The sequence below is a fragment of the Arvicola amphibius genome, unplaced genomic scaffold (assembly GCF_903992535.2).
Source record: "Arvicola amphibius unplaced genomic scaffold, mArvAmp1.2, whole genome shotgun sequence".
Lineage (NCBI taxonomy): Eukaryota > Metazoa > Chordata > Mammalia > Rodentia > Cricetidae > Arvicola > Arvicola amphibius.
In genome coordinates, this window is record NW_024582312.1 from 182,240 (window position 1) to 207,979 (window position 25,740).

At 35.0% G+C, this 25,740-nt stretch overlaps 1 pseudogene and 1 gene segment (V, D, J or C); both read right to left on the minus strand.

Annotated features, from left to right (window-relative positions):
- Positions 1-1,576: 1,576 nt before the first annotated feature.
- On the minus strand, positions 1,577-2,113 carry LOC119805776. The segment is given in 2 exon segments: positions 1,577-1,908; positions 2,012-2,113. Coding segments are annotated over 2 exon segments (378 nt in total).
- Positions 2,114-14,453: 12,340 nt separating this feature from the next.
- On the minus strand, positions 14,454-21,267 carry LOC119805769 (annotated as a pseudogene).
- Between the last annotated feature and the right edge of the window lie 4,473 nt (positions 21,268-25,740).

The following is a 25,740-nucleotide window of genomic DNA, read 5'->3' on the forward strand; positions in this document are numbered from 1 at the left end:
TCTGGGATCTTTGATTTAGTTGAAGAGTAGATAGTTATAATTATTTTTTTTCCATATTTGGGAAAAATAATAAATTAGATATGAAACTTTAGACTCATTAAAAATAAGATGGATGGTAGAATATTTTATTTAATTTTGTCAGATACAAAGAGACTACATCTTGTAACTGCAATCCTTGCTTAATAACTGTTTTGGCGTATGTGATTTTACAATAATGAAGTTAAAACCTTCCTTTTTGATTAGATACAAAAGGGATAATCATGTGGAATGTCTTGCTGTATGCTATGAATGTGTTTTATATAGAGGCTGAAAAAGAAGGGGACTGTTCTTCTCAGGGACAACAAGACATGAGGAATAATGTTAACAGAATTTATGAAGGTTGAGAAAGGTGTTCCTGAGAACAGTCCCCTTCTTTTCCAACTTCTATACTTCTATGCTGTAGTCCCTTCATTGGATATGTAAGTTTGAATTTGAAAGCCTCACATAGACTCATATATTTAAATAATGATTTCTCACTTGGAGAAAATTTTTGGGAAAGATTAGGAGGTGTGATCTTGGAGGAGAAAGTGTGTCATTTTGAAAAGTTAGATTATACTAAAGACTCATGCTATTTTGGGGACTTCTTCCTGTTTGCAGATTGAACTTGGGATCCTCAGTTGATCCTTCAGCCACCAAGCCTTGACTCATTCATAATCCACTCTAATAGTATGAGGCTGTAAGCATAATAAATGTGATAATTTTATGTTGCCTTCATAATAGTGTATTTTCATAGCAATAGAAAAAAATAACCAAGATAAATATCCTTAGTGTTTTTCATGGTATGGTAAAGATTTCTGTGGATCAAAGAGAAATGAACTTGCTCGGCCAGGGATGAGATTTTACCTTAAAGACCCTATGTACCTATGGCAGATTCATATAACAATGACAAATTGTGTGGTTTTGATTTTCTAGGAAGGTAGATGTCACTTCTCATAAATTTTTCTTGACAGGATCTATTTATACAAATTTCTATTATGAACCAAGATGAAAGTCATGGAATAATAAACTGAATGAACTAGAAACACAGCTGGGTCTCATTTGAACATGAGTGCACCACCTCAAGGATAAGAGAGGAAATTCCAATTATGCTAGGATTATCTTAATCTAATGTTCATGGTGTCATCTTTCTTTTGGTTTTCCCTCATTCATGCTGCTATAATAAAAAAAATGATATGACATCTGCCTAAAATATGAAAATACTCAGAAATGTCCATCTACTTTCTTCTTATGAAATTTTAATGACTAATGTAGGGTACTTTGTATCCCCATAGTTGTCAGTTTATACTTTGTTCATGGGAGACTGTGCCTCATATGATAAAATAACACAAAAAAGAACATATAATGTATTCAGCAAAAGTACTTCAGAAAGTACATGTGGAGAATTCCAGAGAATGTGGAAAAAAAATGCAGGTCAAACATCTGAGAAGAGTGCTTAATCTAATTATGTCTGCATAAATTCCTGGGATGAACCTGTATTCTGTAACTTTTGCACCCCCTGGTGGCCCTGAGTGGCCTAACAGTGAGGTTTATGTTTGAGTTAACACTGAAGTCCCATCACTGTGTCTCTAGCACAGTAATAAGTGGCTGTGTCCTCAGATCTCACACTGTTCATTTGCAGGTACAGAGTGTTCTTGGCATTGTCTCTGGAGATGGTGAATCGATCCTTCACAGATGGTGCATATCTTATAGTACTGCTGTCTTTATTAATCTCTCCAACCCACTCCAGCCCCTTCCCTGGAGCTTGGCGAACCCAGTGCATCCAGTAGTCACTGAAAGTGAATCCAGAGGCTACACAGGATAGTCTAAGGGATCCGCCAGGCTTCACCAGGCCTCCCCCAGACTCCACAAGCTTCACCTCTGACTGGACACCTGCAAACACAGAGAATGTTGTTAGTAAATTTCCACAGAGACTCTTTTTATATATCTTGTTCATGTTCACTAACACATTCATTATCTCTTCTTCATAAATTACCTTTTATAAAAGCAAGAAGAAAAACCCAAATCAGCACCAAATCCATTGTCTGTTTTGTTTTCCGTGCTGATCAGTGAATGGGAAGACCTGGGCATCTAGGACTGATTCCTTAGTCTGAGCACAGAGTCAGGGTTTATCTGGTTTCATGAGAAGAGATGGGCATTATTTGCATACCTTCCTGCTCTATAAGTTCTGTTGTTGGAGCTAAGAGATAGCGTGTTCTAATATGTTTGTAAATGTTCTGGGGAAGTCTAGCAGGAAAGACTCTAGGATTCTGTTTACAGAAGGGGATTTTAGTGTGTAAATTTATAATAAAATATGTAAATTTAATATAAGGATAAATGAATAATATCATCTACCATGAGCAAGTAGGACTCATTTCAGAGATGAAGTAAATTTTTACATATGTAAAATTACAAATGTAATCCATAACACAATCAGACTAAAAGACAAAATCCACATGACCATATCATAGGACTGAAAAATGAGTTTAACAAAATTTAATGCCTTTTGTTATAAATGTTGTGAGACTCTAGGGACACAAGGAATATATTCACCATAATAAATGCAATACACTGGAAGCTCTCAACAAACGCCAACTGAAATTTAAAGAATTTGTAAGCATTTCCACCAAAATCAGGAAAAAGTCAAGTTTATCCACTCTCTATATATCAATTCAAAATAGTGCTTGAAGTCTTATCTAGAACATTAAGATAACTAAGGAGATAAAGTGGACAAAATTAGGAAGGGAAGAACTCAAAGAATCTATCCTTGTAGATGATATAATTGAATATATCAGTGACCATAAAATGCCCTCTGAAAACTCTTACAACTAATAAATACTTTCAGTAAATATCAGCACATTTTATAAATGCACAAAGATCAGTGACCTTCCTACATACAAATGACGGTAAAATTGAGATAGACCTTGAAAAGAAAACAGTACATTCACAAGAGCCTCAAAAATATCTTGTTGTAACTCTAACCAAGTAAAATATTTGTACAAGAAAAACTTTAAAATATTGAAGAAAAAATTGAAAAAGCTAATAGAGATGGAAAGATCTCCCCCACAAATGAATTAGTAGGATTAATATAGCTAAAATTCTCATTCTATAAATAACAATCTACAGATTCAATACAAGCTTCAGCAAAATTCCGCCACAAATATTCATTATCGAAAGGACAATGTTCAGATTCAAATGAAAATAATAAGAACAAGAATTCAGGAAGTTAAAATAATCCTAATTTATCCAAGAACTGTTGAAGGTATTACTATCCCTGACATCAAATCATACTATAGAGCTGTAGTAATAAAAATAACACGGTCTTGGCATGAACCTGGATACAAAATGGAAAATATTTTTTAACAACTTCTCATCTATTATGAGGATAATTCCTTGAATATCTAAAGAACCCACAAAAACAAGGTATCAAGAATACAAACAAATCAATTAAAAATGGGATAGATTCAAAGTGAGAAGTCTCAAAAAGGTTGAGAAGGATGAAAAGAAATATTCAAAATTTACCACCATGAATGAAAGGCAAGTCAAAAGTACTCTGAGACTTAAATATACACTAATTCAGACTGTCCTAGGTCAATAAAACAAATGACAGCTCATTATTTGGTTACATAGGGTAAGGATCACTTATATGTGAGAATAAAAATTTGTATAGTCACTATAGAAATCATAGTAGAGATTCCTCAGGAGTGCAAGGAGATCTGCCTCAAGTTTCAGTTTATTCTATATCTAGAAGATTTTGCAACCTAAGATGAAGACACTTGCTCAAACCTATTTATTTCTGCCTAGATGTCCTAGTGGATGGATGGATTAAGAAAATATGTCTCATTAACACAATGGAATATTAGTCAGTTGTTTAAATTTCAGAGTCATGAAATTTGAAGACAGAGGACTCAATCTAGAAAAAAAGTCATACTGAGTGAGGTAACCCATACCCCAAAATACAAACATGGTATACATTCACTTACATGAGGATGTTTGCTCTTGAGGTTTAGATAAGTATGTCTTATTCCACATAACCACACATGTTAGGTTTAAATTATGGGACTAGGCAGTCAGGTTAACTCTATCCAGGAAGCTGAAATTCAATGCAGAGTTATGGGCTGGGATGTTGTGCAATGGAATAGGATCAAAGTGTAAGAGGGTTAGAAGAGGGAAGAACAGAGGTTTTATGGAGAGGGAAATGTAAAACTAAAGGCCAATTGGAGGTTCATATGGAAAACAATGAAATAGAAGCTGCCTAAATTGCATATGTATATAAAGGCACTCTAAACAGATTTACATATGACAGAGAAGATGAAGATGTAGCTTGATATCTCTCATAATCAAATGAGGCCTCCAAGTCTAGGAATAGGTTTTATCTAATTGGATTATTGGCCAAGCAAGTCCCATGCAACACCCAAACAACCCAGTCTACTGCTAAATATATTACTTGATGTCCACATAGGTATGGTAATATTGACAAAGGCAATAGTTCTACAAATCATTGAAAATAGATAACTTGAGCTGTTGCCTACCTAGAGTCTTCAACCCTAGTGATTAGTATTCAGAGGAACTGGAAGGTATTATGCATGCTACAAAAGTAGAAAGATAAATTCCAAACCAGCTATTACTGTAGCATATACCTGCATGAATTAGGTGTTATCATAATACTGGCACAAAACCCCAGGGAATAATCAATCAATGTGTGATTTCCTTTAAGGATCATCCTATGAGATGAAGAACATCTATAACACTGTTCTTATGGCCAAGAACAAGAGAAGAGATAGATCAGCGACCTATGGCAAAGTCAAATACTAGTATTATTCTAAAATAACATAGCAAAAATTTATTCCTAATGATATTCTACAATATTCATAGATCAGTAGTTAACTCAGCCATCATCAGACATATTTCCTGCTTCATAAGATAACTATAAGTATAGAAACCCATTGCCAGACAATGTGAAAAGAGTGAGACACAATGCAAAAGTCAATCCTAAATGGGAACTCTGTAGAACAGGTAACAGAGAGAATGTGAGAGTTTAAAGAGGAGTAAGAGAACACTAGGGAATCTGGGCACTAATTGTGCTTGCCTTTTAATCCAAGCATTTGGGAGCCAGCAGTAGGCAGGTTTCTGTGAGATCGAGATCATCCTGATCTATAGAGCATGTTTTAGGAGTGTTCCAGGACAGCCAAGAATACACTGAGAAAACATGTCTCAAAAGAGAGAGAACACCAAGAAAACAAGGATTGCTAAAAAAATATTAATAGATTTAAGCAATTAATGAAACAAATGGAAAGAGAATGGGAGCAGTGTCTTAACAGCTACACATCATACAAGGGGTAAGATCCAATTACCTGGCATTGCATAAATTAAATGTCAGAAAAATATAAGTGCCAAGTAGCACACAGATAGATGACATAAAAAAGACATACAATCGTCAATAAATATTTTTAAAAGTGTTCAAAATTCATAGGCATCATGCTAATTCAAATTAAAACCACTTTGAAATACAAACTTTCCCAAGTAGAAGTGGCTGCTATCAAAAGTCCTATAAATTTTTGAGATCCGGAGAGAGAGCAGTCCTCATATACAGTGGTGGTGGAAAAATTAGTTCAACCATTGTAGAAATCTGATTGGAGATTTTTCATAAAACTAAAACTAGAACTAACATGATTCACATATCTCTGTGTTGGAAAAATATTCAGAGTATCTCATATATCATGTACTCATATTTACAACCCTAGGTTTGTTGCTGTTTTGTTTACTTCAGCAAAATATTAAAAATTAACCAAGATATTCATAAACACACCAGAAAATAGTGTGTATGATTTACATATAATAGGAAATATTGTTAATCTCCAATAAATAATGAAATTACAATGCTTGTAGGAAATGGATGGTTAGAGAGTGTAAAATATTGGGGAGTGGTAGTTAAGTATGAAAAGGGAACTGGAATTTGTATTTAAAACATAAAAACCTAACAAACCAAAAAGCAAAAGATATAAAAGAGTAACTAAGGTAACATAAACCCAATTACACCTTATACAAAGAATCTAAACACAGCCAGACTCTCACACACTCACACAAACACACATACACACATTTATAAATATTTTTATATTTATAAATTATAAATATAAATATAAATAAATATTTATAATTATTTATAAAATAAATGTATCTGTGTTGCAGTTTACTGTGAAGCTCTGGCCTCTGGTGTCCTATTTTGGCCTACAATCAACAGGAAAAAGACCCTCTACAACCACTCAATCTGGAATGAGAATGGGCACTCTAGTTTCTTCATTCTAACTAGGCACTCGCTTGCTTGTTGAGGGAGAGGAGCCTCAGATTTCTATTTGAAAACTTTGTATATGGCAAATTTGCATATGACTAGGTAGTGAACAAACCTGGATATACAATCTAATATACAAAGATCCATGATGACTTCAACCAGTCCCTGTCCTTGGCTGTTTTCCATGGCTTCGTGCTGGTTGTTTTTTCTCTCAAACCCACAAATTGAGCTAGGTCCTCTCTTATGCATTTCATAGTCCCACTGATTTATTTTATGTAACTGTGCAAATATGATCTAGGACTTCCATTCTTCATGTGTCTGTCATATTGTGTGCTCAGAATCAGTGACTTTTTTTCTTTCCAGTGGTGAGTACCTCTGCACACTGGGATTTCTTCATCATTCCTTCCCTGCATAATACTCCCAAATAAGTGTATTCTTGAACTCATAGGATCATTTGCATTCCCCTGTCAATGTCTAGCATTCTTTGATGAAGCAGACATAAAATACATTTTAACTTAAAATGATAAAATATGTGTTCTCCCTTTATATAGATCAGCTAATAAGAGTTATAAATTTGTAAAATTTGTAAAATTTTTAATTATTTATTTACATTAATATATAATTTAAATATATTTTGTAATAAAATATACAAGGATAGTTTATAAAGAAGAATAGTTATATATCTGGTGAGATGGATCAGTGGTTATACACATGTCTTGAGATCCAAAAGATCAGGGTTTGGTTTCTATCCCCAACCTCATGGATTTACCACCAATTATAATTCTGGCTCCAATGGGAAGCAAAACCTTTTACCTCCTGGGGTATCTAAAATCATGTTCACACACACTCACAAAGACAATTACACAATTAGAAGAATAAAAGTTTGAAAACAAAGAATATATTAATAATAAATCAAATTAAATAAAAAATATCACACTAAAGCAACGATATCTGGGTTTATTTTTAGTATTATATGAACTGACAATAAATCTGTGTTCAAATATAAAGAAATTCCATTTTGGATAATTTGAAATCTCATAAAAACCATAGCTTATATGAATCTGATTTCTGTTATTTTATTATCCAGTCTTAGCAAGACTGAACATCCATACAGGAATCTGACTCTACCTACTTCAATATTTGATAATTTTAACGATATTAAAAGAACAGCAATACATTGAGAGATACAAACACAGCTTCTAGAATCATCAGAAACAGAGTCATGAAAAACTGGTTTGGAGGACAAATATTAGAGATGTCTTACATCTGACTTAAAGTTGTTTAAAATCATTTTCTTTATCTTGATGTGTATGCAAATCTGTGCTAATAATGAGGACTAAGGATAGACAATTACCACAGGGTACAAAGCAAAAACAGTGGGGCCATGACAGATTATAGAAATGAGGAAAATAGTGCTGTGCACACAGACTGGACTTTGTACCATCAATGTTCTTGTAGCACAAATACTATCTGTCAAAGGTAGTTAATAAATTCCAGTTTCAAGATACTGCAGTTTATTCAGCACATTGGGCAGGGAGAGAAAGCCTGGGCTTACTGGAAGTTCTTTTCAGGCTTCTATGCACTGAACTCAAGGAACACACTTGAAACCATGGAAATTTGGCATAGCCTGATGTTATACTGTCTCTGCAATATGATGTTCCCAACCTGATGGCCATAGCATTATGATGGCTCCCTATACACTTTGTCAGGGATAAACTCATGCCTAAAAGGCACTCAATGACAGATTATTTAAATACTTTTTGATATTAATTGATTTATGGTCTGAATGGATACAGATGTTTCACAATCAGTGACATAGCTTAAAATCTTTGTGCTAGTTGTGTCTCTTCATATCTCACACAGAACAAGACACAGGATATTTTTATTCTAATATCCTCTTGCTTCTAACTATCACACTGTAGCTTAATTCAGAACTACATGCATATTTCCTCATGGGAGTGTACAAATATTTCACTGTACCCTTTATATGTATATTAATTTCAATTCAAATCATTGTTTGTCATTTAATTCTAACTCTTCATCATGCTAAAGTTTTGAGTGGAATCACATGAGTAACCACTTAACTGAGCAGAATCCTGACAATGATAAAATTTACAATGCTGGTCTCTCTTCTTTCTAACATTATTCTAGAATCAAAGAAAGCCATGCATCTCTTGTTCTCAACTCATGTTCCAGGTTCTTCTTCTCTTTTCCCTACCTACCTCTATGGACTTATTTGTCCTTCAGTTTCATGGAAATGGAAATTCACTTTTCACTTTTAATCTCCCACAGATTCACCCAAATTGTGGAATTTAAATCAATGCATGCATGCTAATTGCTGAAAGCACATCATGGCATTTTATAATAGCACATATGTTCAGTATTCAACAGTTGATGGTTTCTAGAGTACAATATCATAGATTATAAGGATATGACAATTTGTTTAAAATTTATTGTAGCAATTCTAAATTTTTGTATTTTATGACTTACCAAAATGAGGAAAATTAATGGACCAAGTGTTAATTCTTTGTTTGGGGTATTGATCCTCTTTCTATAAATACACTTAATATTCCCTTTCAATTTTTGTATATGTAGGTGTGTGTGTGTGTGCAGTGTTTTCACCTGTTGTGAGTATGTACAATTGTGTATACAAGTGATTGTTCTTGTGTGTAAACACACCTATAGAGGCTAGAGGTAGATCATTGGTTTGTTGCCTTTCATCTCCAATAATAACCCTTCTTTAGATTAGAGTTTATAAATCAATATGAATTTCATCAATCGGGCATTACTGGCATTCAAAATGCTTCTATAATGCACATATTTGTCCCCAGTGTTGGAACTATAAATATCTACTGCTATTCTTAGCTTATTATTTTTATATTAGGGATCCAAATTTAGAGTGTCTTGTTCATAGAGCTATGTTACCAAATGAGCTATTTTCCCAACCTCAATTTTCTTCTGCTTTGTTATTTTGTATTGAAGCCAGGGCCTAAAATATACTAAGTTAGACATGTGTAACTGAACTATATTACCTGCCAATTCTTATCACTCCTATTGGTCATGAAATCATTTGTGCTGTGACTTTCCTATGGCCATGAGGAAATCTTATTAGAAATAGAGCTAGAATAGTTCAAAATGCTAAGTTTTATTCAATAAAATATACACACTATAATGTAACCGGAGGCAAGATACTTCCATATGATAATTTAATTTCTTTGGATAGACCCACAAGAAATGATATTTATAGGTCATAAAGCAATTCTATATTAATTTTATTAGAAATTCCCTTCATTATTTGCCTGTTTCTCTGAAGGGTCATGAACAATGTCTATGATCTCAGATAGTATGTCAATATGAATCCAAAGAATTGCATTCAAGTCCTGTTTTTTGGATCATCACTTTATTGGACTCTGGTGCAGGCATTTGAGTGACCTGAAAAGACCTAGATTACAAATATGGCCCTTCCCATCATGTAAAAGTATCTGAGCATTGTGCACATGTAGTCCCTTAATTAACCTCTTAACAAATATGGATATTATCATCTTTTAAACACATGGAGGGGGAATATATAGGTGTAATGTAGAGGACAGTTTAATGGACTTTAGTGCACCTCACCATCAGTGAATTCATTCATCATAATTACATGTTGATAAAAGTCATGGCACTTATTACCTAAATGTATGTTCCTGTGAAACTATCTCATATTCTAGAAAAAAGAAAAACACCATCTTTCTGCAATTCTTTCAAGCATAAAAGCAATGTTCCAAGAATTTAGTGTGATATTGATTCATCAAGAAAAAGGTAAGTGAGAATCTTCAGAAGATGGCATACTTGGCTAAATAACCCTATCCTATCAGTACTGAAAATCAATGCTATGGAATTTGGATAAACCAAGAGAGGTCCTAATAACTACAACCCAGAGCTCAAAGCGGTATTGGGCTTCCCTTTGGAGGATTTTCTCAAATCCAAATTTAGAGTAGCTTTTACTGTGGAAAATACACAAACAATGGTAGTTATTAAACATGTTCCATTTTTAACAAACTCCAGGTATTCTCTTATCAATAACATGTACCATCCTTTCTTAAAGTATGACAGCACGCCATGGGAAATGGAAGTAAATAATTCATGCAAGGAATAATGAGGCTAGCAGAAGTCCTGTGTACCACAGAGGACATGTGAGTGATAAATGGATATATTGAAACATCCTGGGACAGGACAGATTGCTTTAAGGCAGAATGATATACTAATTCAATCCATGAGTAATATAAGGTATCAAGTGAACATTTGGTCACAAATGATACACTGTAGACAGTACCAGCCATCCAACATTAATAGAAAATTTTACCAAAGAGGATGAAAAAGTAGCCCTATTCAACATTAATATTTTATGTATTAAACTTTATTGTAATATCCATTTAAGAATGACCACATACTCTGTTTCTCTTAAAGAGTCTTGGTTATCTCACTTAGGATTTTTTATTATAGTTCTATCGATTTGCCTATAATTTTAAGAATTTCATTTGTATTTTTACTGCTGAGGAGTACTACATTGTGTAAATGTATGTTTTCCTTATACATTCTTTTGTTGAGGGGTATCTAGTTGTTTCCATATTCTGTCTATTACAGAATGCTCCTATGAACATATTTGAGTAAATGTCCTTGTGGTCTGATCAGTTTGCTTGTATCCAAGAGATGCAGGGATGATTCAACATACATATATAATTAAAACTTATAACAAAAAACCATACCATATTATTATAAACTGAGAAAAGCTAGAAGTAATTCTAATTTATAATTAAATTCAAGTGAACCAAGATAGCATAAGTGATCTTTAGTAAACAGAACGTTGGAGGGAATACTGTATCATTTTTCACATCATAATTTTCTATGTTAATAAAAGTAAACTTGTATGGGCACAAAAAATGATGTAGATAAAACAGCAAGCAAACTGGAAAATACAAACATGAATGTCTGTTAACTATAATCACATAATTCTTGTCAGAGATTTCAAAATTACACATTATAAAAAGATATCATCTTCAAGAATGGTACTTGAGTAACAGTACAGATAGAGAATAAAAGAAATTAGACTCACAGAAAACAGATAAGAGAAATAAATATTAAAGTTGAAATATTGAGCTGTTGGAAAGAACAGAGACAATACTCAACAAATTGTAATTGTAGGAAATTACAATCTTATGGACACAACTACATGCCAAGGAGTTAAAGAGAAAAACTTGACCAATGGAACATCATAAAACTAAATTGCTCCTTCTAAAATAAAATCACATAACTAATTGAATAAAGGGAAATCCCACAAAGGAAGAGAAAAAAATTGGCAGTTATATACTATCATATAGAATATAAACAAATTAAAACACTATGAATTAAAAATATTGATCCATTACAAAGAAGGTTATACTCTTACCAGATATTTGAAGAAAAAGGAAAAATCATGCAGAAAAAAGTCTCAAAAAAGTAAGTTATCTTATTAGTACATCACATTTTCAAGAGGATAAAATTTCATAAATTTTCTCTAATAATTTTTCTACTATTTTCTACAGACATATAATTTAAATGGTTTTTATGTAGTTCTAGTCCAGGTAAAATTAAAGATAGCTTTGGAGTTGGAATGTGACTCTTTTCTTCCCTAAACAAAACATGCATATTAAAGTAAAATCCAAAGTGTCTGTCTCATGTCAGAAAAGCATATGGGAAAGAAGAAAAACAGATACTTAAGCATTATTATGTTGTCAATAACCTCATAATACTTTGCCTTATATTTATTCTTTACAACTTTTCTTAAGGTATAATTTTTGTAATTGAAACATATTAAGCTTCTTAACAAGATATTAATTGTTATATAGAGTAATAACTAATTTTAGAAAAAGTCTTCATTATGCTTCTTGGGATTGGGTCTTTATTGCTTTTCAGCCATGAACCATAAGCTGATCTAACAGTGACCTATGAATATACAAAAGGAGGATAGGGTCCCACAACTGTGATTACTTCCAGGACTGTGGTAACATCACCAAGATGAAAAACACCACCTAAAGATCATTTTTGAATTACAAACTTGCTCTGAACAGTTTTGAAGTGGCTAGGTGTGATGATTCAGCCTAACAGACTACTCTAGCCAGGACTTGAGACAAGCAGTGCACTTTCCATTATACAAACTAGACAAAATATAGTACAGCTACCTCTATCAGGGCTTGATAATTAAGATTTTTCTTTTCAGGATTCCCTAAAGATACCATTGAGCCTAGACACCAGGAAGAAAATTTAAGAATATGATGCCATCTATGTTCATAGAAGCATTATTTGAAATAACAAGAACATGGAAACAACCTGGATGCCCCTCAACTGAAGAATAAAGAAAATGTGGTCAGTTTATACAATGGAGTACTACTCAGTGGTAAAACACAATGACATCTTGAAATTTGCATGCAAATTGATGGAACTAGAAAAAAAATTATGAGTGAGGCTACCCAGACCCAGAAAGATGAACATGGTATGTACTCACTCATAAGTGTATACTAGCTGTAAAGTAAAGGATGACAAGCCTATAATCCATGACCCTAAAGAAGCTAGGTAACAAGGTTAACCCTAAGAAAAAACATATATAGATCCACCTGGAAATCTGGAATAGACAAGATCTCCTGAAAAAATGGAAGCATGGAGTGGGGGGATACAGGAGGGTCATAAGTGAAGAGGAGGGAAGAAGTGGAGGGGTGAGGAGAACTTGAGTTAAAGGAATGGTTGAGATGGAGAAAGGACAGAGATGGAGATCAAGGAAAGAGATATTTTAATTGAGCATGCCATTGTGGGGTTAGCAAGAAACATGGAACTACAGAAATTCCAAAGAATCCACAATGATGACTTCAGTTAATACCCTAAACAATAAAGGAAAGAGTGCCAGAACTGGTCTTGCCCTATAGTTAAATTGATGAATATAGTAAATGTCACAATAAAAGCTTCATCTAGCAACTGATGGAAACAAAGTCAGAGACATGCAGCAGAGTGCTGGCTTAGATCCCAAAGTCCAGTTGAAGAGTGGGGGCAATGATAACATGAGCGAAGAGGTCAAGACCACAATGGGGACATCCACTGCAACAGTTTACCTGAACTTATGGATGTTCACCAACTTTAGTCAGAAAGGCAAGGAACCAGCATAGGACCATCAGGATGTGTGTGCCAGTTGCATGGCTTGGGCAGATTGTGGGGCCACTGGAAGTGGCACCAGAATTTATCCCCACTTCTTTTACTGGATTTTTGAGAACCTATTCTTGTTTGAAGGATACCTAACTAAGCGTAGATATAGAATGAAGAGCCTTGGATCTTCTTCAAAGCAATGTGTCTTACCCCCTCTCAATAGTAAATGGGGACATGGTAGGGGATAAGTGGAGGAAATGGAGGGAGGGGAGGGAGTAGGAACTAGGATTGTTATGTAAAATGAAAAATAATCATTAGGTTTTTTAAATAAATAAAAGAATATGATACCCATACTCTCAAAAGGTGAAGTGGCTGCTTTATGGTGGTTTAATGGGTTATGGATATTTGTTATTTTTAAGGGGGTTGGTTTTAAGTTGTTATTGTTCACACTCATGAAGAAAGTTGAACAAAGGAGATGAGATTTAGAATTCTTGTTTTGTTTTTTTTTTCAAAAAGGATATTGACATGACAGAGTAGAAGGGTAAATTATTGAATCTACACTTAAAAGTAAAAAGGAAGGATTAGGTATGGTAAGATAAATGGGTAGATTACTGAATCTACTTTGAAAAATCAACTACTAGTTTAATTGTTTAACATTGAATTTGACTTTTGTATATTATCTACAAATTTTGATATTGATGTAACTTTGAGATTAATTTTGTTAGAACATGCTGTACATACATTTCTACTATTTTTCAAGATATACCTATACAACCATACCTATACAACACATTTAAGAATGTATAGTAATTGTTTGAGATAATAAGGAAATATTGGTTAGTAGTTAATCACCTATTATAATAGAATTTGTAGTCAAATTAGGTAGGTTTTGGAAGTCAAATATAGATAAATTTGAGATAGAGAGGTCATGTTCCTATACTTCAGATCTTATAGAATATAGTATTAAAGATGTTTTAATAATATAGGTTTTTGTTTATGACAGTGAGACATATCTGTTACTGGTATCATAAATCTACATCCAATATGATTGACTTTGAATAAGCTTCACACAGATATTATTTGATTTATGACAAATATAATTCACTGGGCAAGAATTTGCTCTTTCCTTCACTGTTGACAGTATGATGGTCTAATTGGACAAGGAAGACACAAAATATGTGACTGACAAACACTGTCAAGATGAGGGACAGACCTTGAGTATATCATGCTTCACAGAAAAGTCTTTTGGACATGTTAGGAATTTGGGTTGAAGCAGGATTTCCCAATGAGGCAGGGTTATCTTGAGTGACTTAGTCAGCCAGTCAGCTTTTTTTTTGTTATTTCTAACATTTTCTTGGAAGTCCCTTGTTCACACATTTTACTTACTCAGTTAATATTATGTCGTTTTGCGTTTCTGATATGTTTGAAGATTAGATAGTTATATTTATAGTTTTCTTTATTTATGAGGCTCAGAAAAATTCACTAAAGAAATGTAAAGTATGTAAGGTTGAAAGATATTAAAAGATAGTTTTAGAAGGTAAAGGCATGCTATTATATAAAACAAATTATTTATACATCTTTGGCCTCACCAACATAGGATAGATAATAGAGTATTTTCTCTGAATTTGTCAAATGCAAATGGATTAGACATTGTTGATGTATTTATTACCTGCATATATTTTATATAGTTATTGTAATTATTACATGTAATTTTCTTATTTTAGGTGTAGCCTTCTTTCCATTTTATTTATTTATTTTTAAATTTTTTTATTTCTTTAATTAAAAATTTCCATCTCCTCCCCTCTTCCTCCTCCTTCCATCTCCTCCCTTAAACACATACCCCCACTCTCTCCGTCTCCAGACCAAAGAGCCATCAGGGTTCCCTTCACTATGTTAGGTTCAAGGTCCTCCTAACTCCCCCCAGGTCCAGGAAGGTGAGCAACCAGACTGACAAGGCTCACACAGAGCCCATCCATGCCATAGAGACCAAGCCCATCGCCATTGTCCTTGGTTTCTCAGTCATCCTCCACCATAAGCCACATTCAAAGAATCCAGTTTGGTTGCATGTTCCATCAGTCCTATTCCAGCTGGGCTTGGTGATCTCCCGTTAGTTCTGTCCCAACGTCTCAGTGGGTGAACAGCACCCTTCACGAACCTGACTTTCTTTCTCATGTTCTCCCTCCTTCTGCTCCTCATCAGGACCTTGGGAGCTCAGTCTGGTGCTCCAGTATAGGGCTCTGTCTCTATCTCCATCCATCGCCAGGTGAAGGTTCTATGGTGATATGCAAGATATTCATCAGTATGGCTATAGGATCTGGCCTTTTCCGGTTCCCTCTGCTCAGCTGCCCAAGGAACTGGCTGTGAGCATCCCCATGGATACCTGGAAACCCCTCTAGAATCAAGTCTCTTGACAACCCTAAGATGGACCCTTAATTAGGATATATGCTTCCCTGCTTCCATATCCACCCTTCCGATGTCCCAACCATCCCATTCCCCCAAGCTCTCCCCATCATCCACATCACTCTTTTCTCTCCCCATCTCCCCTTGCCCCCATCCCACCCCACCCACAAGTTCCCAACTTTTGCCTGGCAATCTTGTCTACTTCCAATATTTAGGAGGATAACTATATGTTTTTCTTTGTGTTCACCTTCTTATTATCTTCTCAAGGATCACGAATTATAGGCTCGATGTCCTTTAATTATGGCTAGAAACCGATTATGAGTGAGTACATCCCATGTTCATCTTTTTGGGTCTGGTTTACCTCACTTAGAATAGTGTTTTTTATTTCCATCCATTTCCCTGCAAAATTCAAGATGTCATTATTTTTTTTATCGCTGAGTAGTATTCTAATATGTATATATTCCACAGCTTCTTTATACATTCTTCCACTGAAGGACATCTAGGTTGTTTCCAGGTTCTGGCTATTACAAATAATGCTGCTATGAACATAGTTGAGCAGATGCTTTTGTAGTATGATTGGGCATCTCTTAGGTAAATTCTCAAAAGTGGAATTGCTTGGTCCTGGCATAGGTTGATCCTGAATTTCCTGAGAAATCGCCACACTGCTTTCCAAAGTGGTTGCAATCCTACCAGCAATGGATGAGTGCACCCCTTACCACACAAACTCTCCAGCAAAAGTTATCATTGGTGTTTTTGATTTTAGCCAATCTGACAGGTGTAAGATGGTATCTCAAAGTTGTTTTGATTTGCATTTCCCTGATTGCTAAGGAGGTTGAGCATGACCTTAAGTGACTTTTGGCCATCTGGATTTCTTCTGTTGAGAATTCTCTGTTCAGTTCATAGCCCCATTTTTAAATGGGTTAATTAGCATTTTAAAGTCTAGTCTCTTGAGTTGCTTATATATTTTGGAGATCAGACCTTTGTCAGTTGCAGGGTTGGTGAAGATCTTTTCCCAGTCAGTAGGCTGCCATTTGTCTTAGTGACAGTGTCCTTTGCTTTACCGAAGCTGCTCAGCTTCAGGAGGTCCCTTTTATTCAATGTTGCCCTTAATGTCTGTGCTGCTGGGGTTATACGTAGGAAGCAGTCTCCTGTGCCCAAATGTTGTAGAGTACTTCCCACTTTCTCCTCTATCAGGCTCAGTGTGTTCAGATTAATATTTAGGTCTTTAATCCATTTGGACTTGAGTTTTGTGCATGGTGGTGGATATAGATCTACTTTCATTCTTCTACAGGTTGCCATCCAGTTATGCCAGCACCATTTGTTGAAGATGCCCTCTTTCTTCCATTGTGTACTTTTGGCTCCTTTATCAAAAATCAGGTGTTCATCAGTTTGTGGGTTAAGATCCAGGTCTTCTATATGATTCCTTTGGTCGACTTCTCTGTTTTATGCCAATACCAAGCTGTTTTCAATACTGTAGCTCTGTAACAGAGTTTGAAATCAGGGATGGCAATGCCTCTAGAAGTTCCTTTATTGTATAGGATTGTTTTGGCTATCCTGGGTTTCTTGTTTTTCCATATAAAGTTGATTATTGTCTTCTCATGATCTGTGAAGAATTTTGATGGGACCTTGATGGGGATTGCATTGAATCTGTAGATTGCTTTTGGTAGAATTTCTATTTTTACTATGTTGATCCTCCCAATCCACGAGCAAGGGAGATCCTTCCATTTTCTGGTATCCTCTTCAATTTCTTTCTTCAAAGACTTAAAGTTCTTGTCAAATAAGTCCTTCACTTCCTTGGTTAGAGTTACCCCAAGATATATTATGCTATTTGTGGCTATCATGAGAGGTGATACTTCTCTGATTTCCCTCTCTGCTTCCTTATCCTTTGTGTATAGGAAGGCAACTGATATTTTGGAGTTGATATTGTATCCTGCCACATTACAGTTTATCAGCTGTAGAAGTTCTCTGGTGGATTTTTTGGGGTCGCTTATGTACACTATCATATCATCTGCAAATAGCGAAAGTTTGACTTCTTCCTTTCCAATTCGAATCCCCTTGATCCCCTTATGTTGTCTTATTGCTATTGCTAGAACTTCAAACACTATATTGAAGAGATAAGGAGAGAGTGGACAGCCTTGTCATATTCCTGAATTTAGTGGGATGGCCTTGACATTTTATTTGTAATTAAAAAAAATTAAACTTGCTTTAAGATAGGCGTACATTGCTAAAACATTAAAAGACAACGATAGAATCACAACTTTAATCCCAGGACACAAGAGACAGGCAGACAAATAAATCTCTTTGTGGTCAAGGCTACCCAGGACTAGACAAGACTGAACCCAAAACTATCCAGGTGGTGGTGGCTCATGCCTTTAATCTCAGTGTTTAGAAGTCATACACATTTAATCTCAGCAGTCAGGAGGTGGATACAGGAGTGATATGACTGAGCGGAGAGAATAATATAAAAGTGAAGAGACAGAAACTCACTGGAGTGTGGAGTCGGAGTATTTATGAAAACAGGAGCTTACTTTTTCAGTCTGAAGATTTGGTGGAAGTAAAAGGTCTCTCCACTAGTTCACAGCTTTGCTTTTCTGATTCAGCTTGAACCCCAATATCTGCCTCAGGATTTTCACTTTTCATGTTAGATTCATATTATATGATCTTTCTCTCTGTGTGTCATCTCTGTTTTTCCCTCAAAAGTCATTATTCAATATGAAAATTCATTCCAAATAGAAAAGATAGTTATTCAATATGCACATTCATTCAAAAGAGAAAAGATAGTTATCAGAAAAAAATGATCACAGCTGTACAAAAGACTCTCCTGGTTGATCACAATTACAGCCAAGTTTACCATGAAGTTGAGTCATTTCATGTTCACTTCTTGTCAACTTGGCAATAAACTCCTTGGTTTCATCTTCATATATTTTACCCATGTTCTTTAAAGGATCTTACATCTTGCAATTCAAAATTCTCTCATTTCATTACTTTTATACCTCAATTTTTTAAGTTATTTTCATATGTGTGCATGTTCATTTCTTTTTATATGTGCACATGAATCCAGGTAGTTGAGTAGGAAAGAAGAGGTTGTCAGATCACACAGAACAGTAGTTATATATACTTATGAACTGTCATTTTGGGTGCTGCAATCAAATCAGATCCTCATCAAGAAATTGCATTTACCAATTGATTATTGTCTCCAGCATCTAGAATAATGCAAATATTAACTGCATTAACATTTTTGTGAATACCAAAGATAAAATGCTAAGAGTAATCAACAAATATGAATTCAATTTAAATAAATAATTAAGTAAATAAGAAAAGGATACATTGCCACAGAGTAAACATTCCCTTCAAAATTATCAATCTATAACAAAAAATATTTGTTCTACATCAGTATCTATGTGCCTTAGGTAATCATCATGTCACATGTGAACTTTAATTGCATTTTCTTATCATTTATGTTATTTTCTTTCCTGTGCATAGATCAGGAAATATACAGATTAATTAATTGGGTATAGCCAGTATTCCCTTTTTATTATTCTACTGGCTGCAGACCTGCAGCCCACAAATGTGTGCCATCTATATTAAATGTGAATCTTCCCTCCTCTATTACACCTGTGAGGAAACACTCTCACATCCATTGAGTAAGAGACTTATGTGATCTCAAATTAATCAAGCTAACTAGGAATATTAAACCTCAAAACTTCAGCTTTGTTACAATAGCATATAATACTTTCAGTTTTGAAGAAAAGCAATGGAAAACTGATTTGTACAAAGTCACAGAAAACATTAAAATAAACAAAAGCTATTTTCATCAGTAGGCATAGTTGTGAATCTGTTTATCCATAGGAAAAATCATATAAAATAATCTAATATTAATGATCACAAACTCAAATCTTGTGAATGACTGAGGCATATCAAAGAGGATTATAATATTTGTAGACATGGATAGATTCTAGAATTATAGATGATATTTTGGGAAATAATTTTATTGAGAGACCAAGGTAAAGGAACAAAGTCAGTATTCATAACAGATAATTTCTGAAAGCAAATTTCTGTACAGGAAAAAATATCATTAGCAAAGTAAAGAATATACAAAACCGAGATGGCCTCAGTTTTGTATATTCTTTACTTTGCTAATGATATTTTTTCCTGTACAGAAACTTGCTTTCAGAAATTATCTGTTATGAATACTTCCTGGACCTGGGGGGAGTTGGGAGGACCTTGGTCTTAGCATAGAGTAGGGAACCTTGATGGCTCCTTGGCCTTGAGAGGGAGGGAGGGGAGGTATGGGTGGAGGGGAGGGGAAGGAAGGGGAAGAAAGAAGGGAGGGAAGGGGGAAGAGGAGGGGAGGGAAGGGGGAGGAGGAGGGGAGGAGATGGAAATTTTTAAATATAAAAAATAAACCATTAAAAAAAGTATAATACAGCATCTAAAAAAAAAACAAAAACAAAAAAAAAAGAACAGTGGTTGAATAAATACTGAACACAGAAAAAAAAGAATATACAAAACCTTGGGAAATGTTCTTAATTAAATTTTATTAAAATATAACTATATCCTTTTCCATCTGACTGAACTAAAAGCACACCTGGGTCTCATTTGAACTTTCTTCTCATGAAATTTCAAAAACTTATGTAGGGTAATTTGAGTCCCCGTGGTTTTCAGTTTACACATTGTTCATGGGAGACCCTGCCTCCTATGATAAAATAGCACAAGAAGTATATATATAATGTGTTGAGGAAATTGGATCCCTTCAGAACTTATATGTGGAGAAAATTCCAGAGAAAGTGTAAAAAATGCAGGCAAACACCTGAGAGGAGTACTTAACTGAATGATGACTCCATAAATTCCTGGGATGAACCTGTATTCTGTATCTTTTGCACCCCCTGGTGGCCCTGAGTGGCCTAACAGTGAGGTTTATGTCTGAATTAACACTGAAGTTCCATCACTGTGTCATTGGCACAGTAATAAGTGGCTGTGTCCTCAGATCTCACACTGTTCATTTGCAGGTACAGAGTGTTCTTGGCATTTTCTCTGGAGATGGTGAATCGATCCTTCACAGATGGTGCATATCTTATAGTACTGCTGTCTGTATTAATACCTCCAACCCACTCCAGCCCCTTCCCGGGAGCTTGGTGAACCCAGTGCATCCAGTAGTCACTGAAAGTGAATCCAGAGGCTACACAGGATAGTCTGAGGGATCCCCCAGGTTTCACCAGGCCTCCTCCAGACTCCACAATCTTCACCTCAGACTGGACACCTGCAAACACAATGTTGTTAGTAAATTGCTACAGAAGCTCTATCTTTTATATATCTTGTTCATGTTCACTAACACACTCAGTATCTCTTCTTCATAAATTACCTTTTAAACAAGCAACAAGGAAAATCTAAATCAACACCAAATACATTGTGTGTTTTATTTTCTGTGCTGATTACTGAATGGAAAGACTTGGGCATAAAAGACTGATTCTTTTGTCTGAGATTCAGGGCCAATGTTTATCTGGTTTTCATGAGAAGAGATGGGCCTTATTTGCATGCCTTCCTGCTATATAACTTCTGTTGTTGGAGCTAAGAGATAGGGTGTTCAAATATGTTTGTAAATGTTGTGGGAAAATCTAGCAGTAAAGATAATGTTATAAAAATATTTGTATCATATTAAGCTATTTTTTGACACACATTAAGTACCATCTATTTCATTTAGTAATCACTAACAAAATATGCATTTTAGGAATAATTTCTGCCCAATTATTCATTTCCTGTATTATATATGGCAGTAGGCATTGCTTTGATACATGCTCTGCAGATCTTTTCTTATGTTGTGTTGACTTCAACACTGATGCACTAGGCACCACCCAATTCAGCTACAACCCTAAGTTGTAAGTGTAGTTGTCTCTGGAGTTTGGAAACTCTATTTTTGTGTTGCGATCATGTGACATGACTGAATTAAATTGTTCAGTAAGGAACCTGCAGAGACTTTGTCGATTTTCATTTATACCAGGGAGTATGAAAAACTTGTGTTAGTTTTTATTTTATGCTTTTTTTCAGAATATCTACCTATCTGTTCATTAGAAACAGGGACTGATGGATAAGATGAACTTCAGTGTACAACTAATCATTTGAACTCTACATGTCCTACACATATGCTTTCACAGGCCTCCCAGGATGACAGTGTCACTCGTAACACCCCTCCCCTTGACATTTCTTATTCAGTCTGTTTCATGCCCTTTTCCAGATAGCTACCTCTGCATATATTATGTGAATTAAAAATCATCTGTGTTTTTGAGAAAGTTCATTGGGCCCACTCTGACACCATGAGGCAACAGTAGAGAACATTGGAGAATGTAGTTGAACTCAGATCACTGTTCAACAGAGAAAATGTGACATCTGTGATATTAGCTGATTACTCTTCAGACACTTTTACAATATGATCCTCAGGGTGTGAATTGCAGCCTAGTGAGGAGAAGGACATTTGTTATCAACTACATAACCTGGTAAGTTTCTCATGGTCAAGTTTCTTACCCAGAAACAATAGGAACCAACAGTGTCTTAAATAAGCATAGTTTTCCAATGACTTGACTAGAAATGTGTTTTCTTGACATTTGTTTCCCAAGACTTTTACTTCTTACAAGTATATAAGTCAGCATTTCTCATCAATACCTATTGTGCTTATGCATAGATCTACACCTCACAAAATCTGAGTTGCTATCACAGTGCTTCACTCTCATCTTAGTGCTGAATATCTCAAATGTAGGAACATGGTCTCTTCCAGCATGTTCTCTACCACCATGTAAGTGAAAGGTGGATTCCTGTTCTATCACTTCTTATGTCTAAGATACCAAGACACACTGAAAATTTTATAACCTGGATCTTCATTGACTACTGAATTAAATAAATATAATGATGGTGACTTATCTTAACCATCAATTTGAAACAACTAGATGTAAGTAATTTACATTGAAGAAATCCTTCTATTTGACTGACCTACAGCCTTTCTCATATGCATTTTCTTAAATGATAATTAATGTAAATGGATCCAACCATCATGATAGATGCTATCCCTGGATATTTAGGTAGGGCCTATATAATAAAACAGTCTAATTAAGGAAATAAGCATTATTCACTTTTTGTCTTCACTCGATCATCTTTATAATCCTGTATTGGTTTTGTTCAATGTTGGACTATGATCTGTAAGATGACTTTTTCTTCTCCTAATTGCTTTTGATCATGGTGGTTATTACAACAATAGGACCAAACTTGGAAAATTACCAAATACAATGTTTTCCAAATAATGTTTTCTACAAGTATTCTTTGTAGACCATAGGAAAGAAAAGGATGATTCTGACACTGAAAAATGCCCCATCTTCTGACTAATGTTTTGACAAATTAACAGCACAATCGAGAGTAATCTAAGAGGAAAGAATTTCAATTGTGAAACTTCTGTAAATATCTTACTGTAGGCAAGATTATGATTAAATTTATTCCTTAATGATTGAGCTGACAAAACCTATCTGATTGTGCATAGAACTTCCTACCATATATTGTCCAGGGGTTTCTAAGTAATCAGGCTGAACAAGCCCTGGGAAACAAGTCAGTAGGCAACACTCCTGTATTGCTTTTGCTTTAGCTCTGGCCTTGATTTTCTGCCTTGATTTCACTCAGGGGTGGACTAAAATGTGAAAGCTAGAATTTGAAATAAAAAATATTGTTCTTTTCAATTTGGTATTACTCATCATATTTTCCCATAGCAATAAAAATGTAAATGTACCCCTCAATTTGAGTATCTGCAACTGATAATCAGATCTCACTTGTACTGGGTGAGTACCAATGTCTATGCAGTTCATTCTAAAAATCAGAGATATGCTTGTATGGAATTTTGTTGTATTCAACCACTGGAGGTAGTGATTTTCCCCAGTCTTAGATACAAGACCCAGTGATATCATAAGCTTTTGACAGAAACCTTTTCATGGACAGGTACTTTCTTGGTCCAAGCTGAAGAACAGTGCAGGCATTCATCAGACCATGACAGTAGGAAACAGAGGGGATCATCAACACTGACACCTGCCACATGAGGTAAAACAGTGCAACCTCATAAGGAATATGCAAGCTATCACAGCTCAGTCAGTGACTTTTGTGATCATTTGAAAAATGACCACAACAAGTACAGATATTGGGACAGTTATGCATGGTTCTACATTAATGTCCAAGATTTCTTAAAATAAACACAAACACACAGTCAGATGTGTATATATATATATATATATATATATATATATATATATATATATATATATATATAGAGAGAGAGAGAGAGAGAGAGAGAGAGAAAGCAAGAGCTATATCTAGGTTATAGAAATGGGTGTGCCTTATTCTGTTCCTGTGTTTCACTTATAAATTTTGTCAACTGTTCATCAGTCTGTCTTTTCATTTAATTTCTTATAAAAATGATAGAAAAAAGCAGATGAATCAGGAAATGAGCATTAACTCAAGACAGGATTTATCAGTCTTCTAGTCACTGAAAACCCAGTATCAGCTGTGAATAGGACCCTGGTGATCCAATTATATTAATGACACATTAATCTCTTCTGAATCTTGCCGAATACCTGCACCCAGCATTGCAGCACAAAGTGTATCATGTGTAACAAAAGCTCTGCATGTCACCCAGCCAGTGTTCCCAAATTTCACAGCTGGACTGAGACAGACCCAGGGACTGTCCTATAAATAAAGGAGGTACACATTTAAGCATTGGATCTAGGCTTGAACTACAGTGCAAGCAATGTTTGTATAGGAGGTCATCCCAGGGTTTTTTTTCTGGATGTACCTTCATCTCTGAATTGTTCTGTGCCACATCTGTGAAGTGTGATCCAAATTTGGACATAGTGATCTTTGTTATTCTTGAGGCCTACAATATTGAAAATTATAGGTAAGTGTCAAGAAACTGGATCAGCTTTCTCTCCAGGTCATCAGACCACTGTGTAAAGCATAAGAGGGCAAATGTTATTCCTGGATAAAGATGAACTTAGTGTATCCTGAAGGGGACTTTCAGCAACTTCAACAAGACAGAAGTCATACACACAGTGCCTGACCCTTATAATAGGCATTTCCATCACCTCCTTCACTGTCTGTATCTGTCTCTGCCCCTTATGTATGCTGGGATGCATGTCTGCTATTATAAGGAGACCTAAAAATTAGACTCTAGGACTCTAGTATGTAATTTTTGTAAGAAAATACATGAATTTCATAAAAGAATAAAGGAAATATATCATCTACTATCAGCAAGTAGGACTCATTCCAGAGATGAAATGAAGTTTCTACATATGTAAAGATACAAATATAATCCACAACACAATCAGACTAAAAGACAAAATCCACATGATCTTATCACTAGAGTGATAAATGAGTTTAACAAAATCTAATACCTCTTCATGATAAATGCCCTGAGACTCTATAGACACAAGGAATATACTTCACCATAAGAAGTGCAATATACTGGACCTTCTTGACAAATATCAACTGAAATTTAAAGAATTTCTAAGCATTTCCACCAAAATCAGGAATAAGTCAAGGTTATCCACTGATGAATGAGGGTCATCTGTCTATGTGTTACTCTCATTGGTTAATTAATAAAGAAAACTGCTTGTCCTGATAGGTCAGAACATAGGTGGGTGGAGTAGACAGAACAGAATGCTGGGAAGAAGGCAATGAGGCAGACACCATAGCTTTCCTCTCCAAGATGGATGCAAGCTAGAATCTTACCGATAAGCCACCACCTCGTGGTGCTACAGAGATTACTAAATATGGGTTAAAGCAAGATGTGAGAATTAGCCAATAAGAGGCTGAAACTAATGGCAATTAGTTTAAATGAATACAGATCCATGTAATTA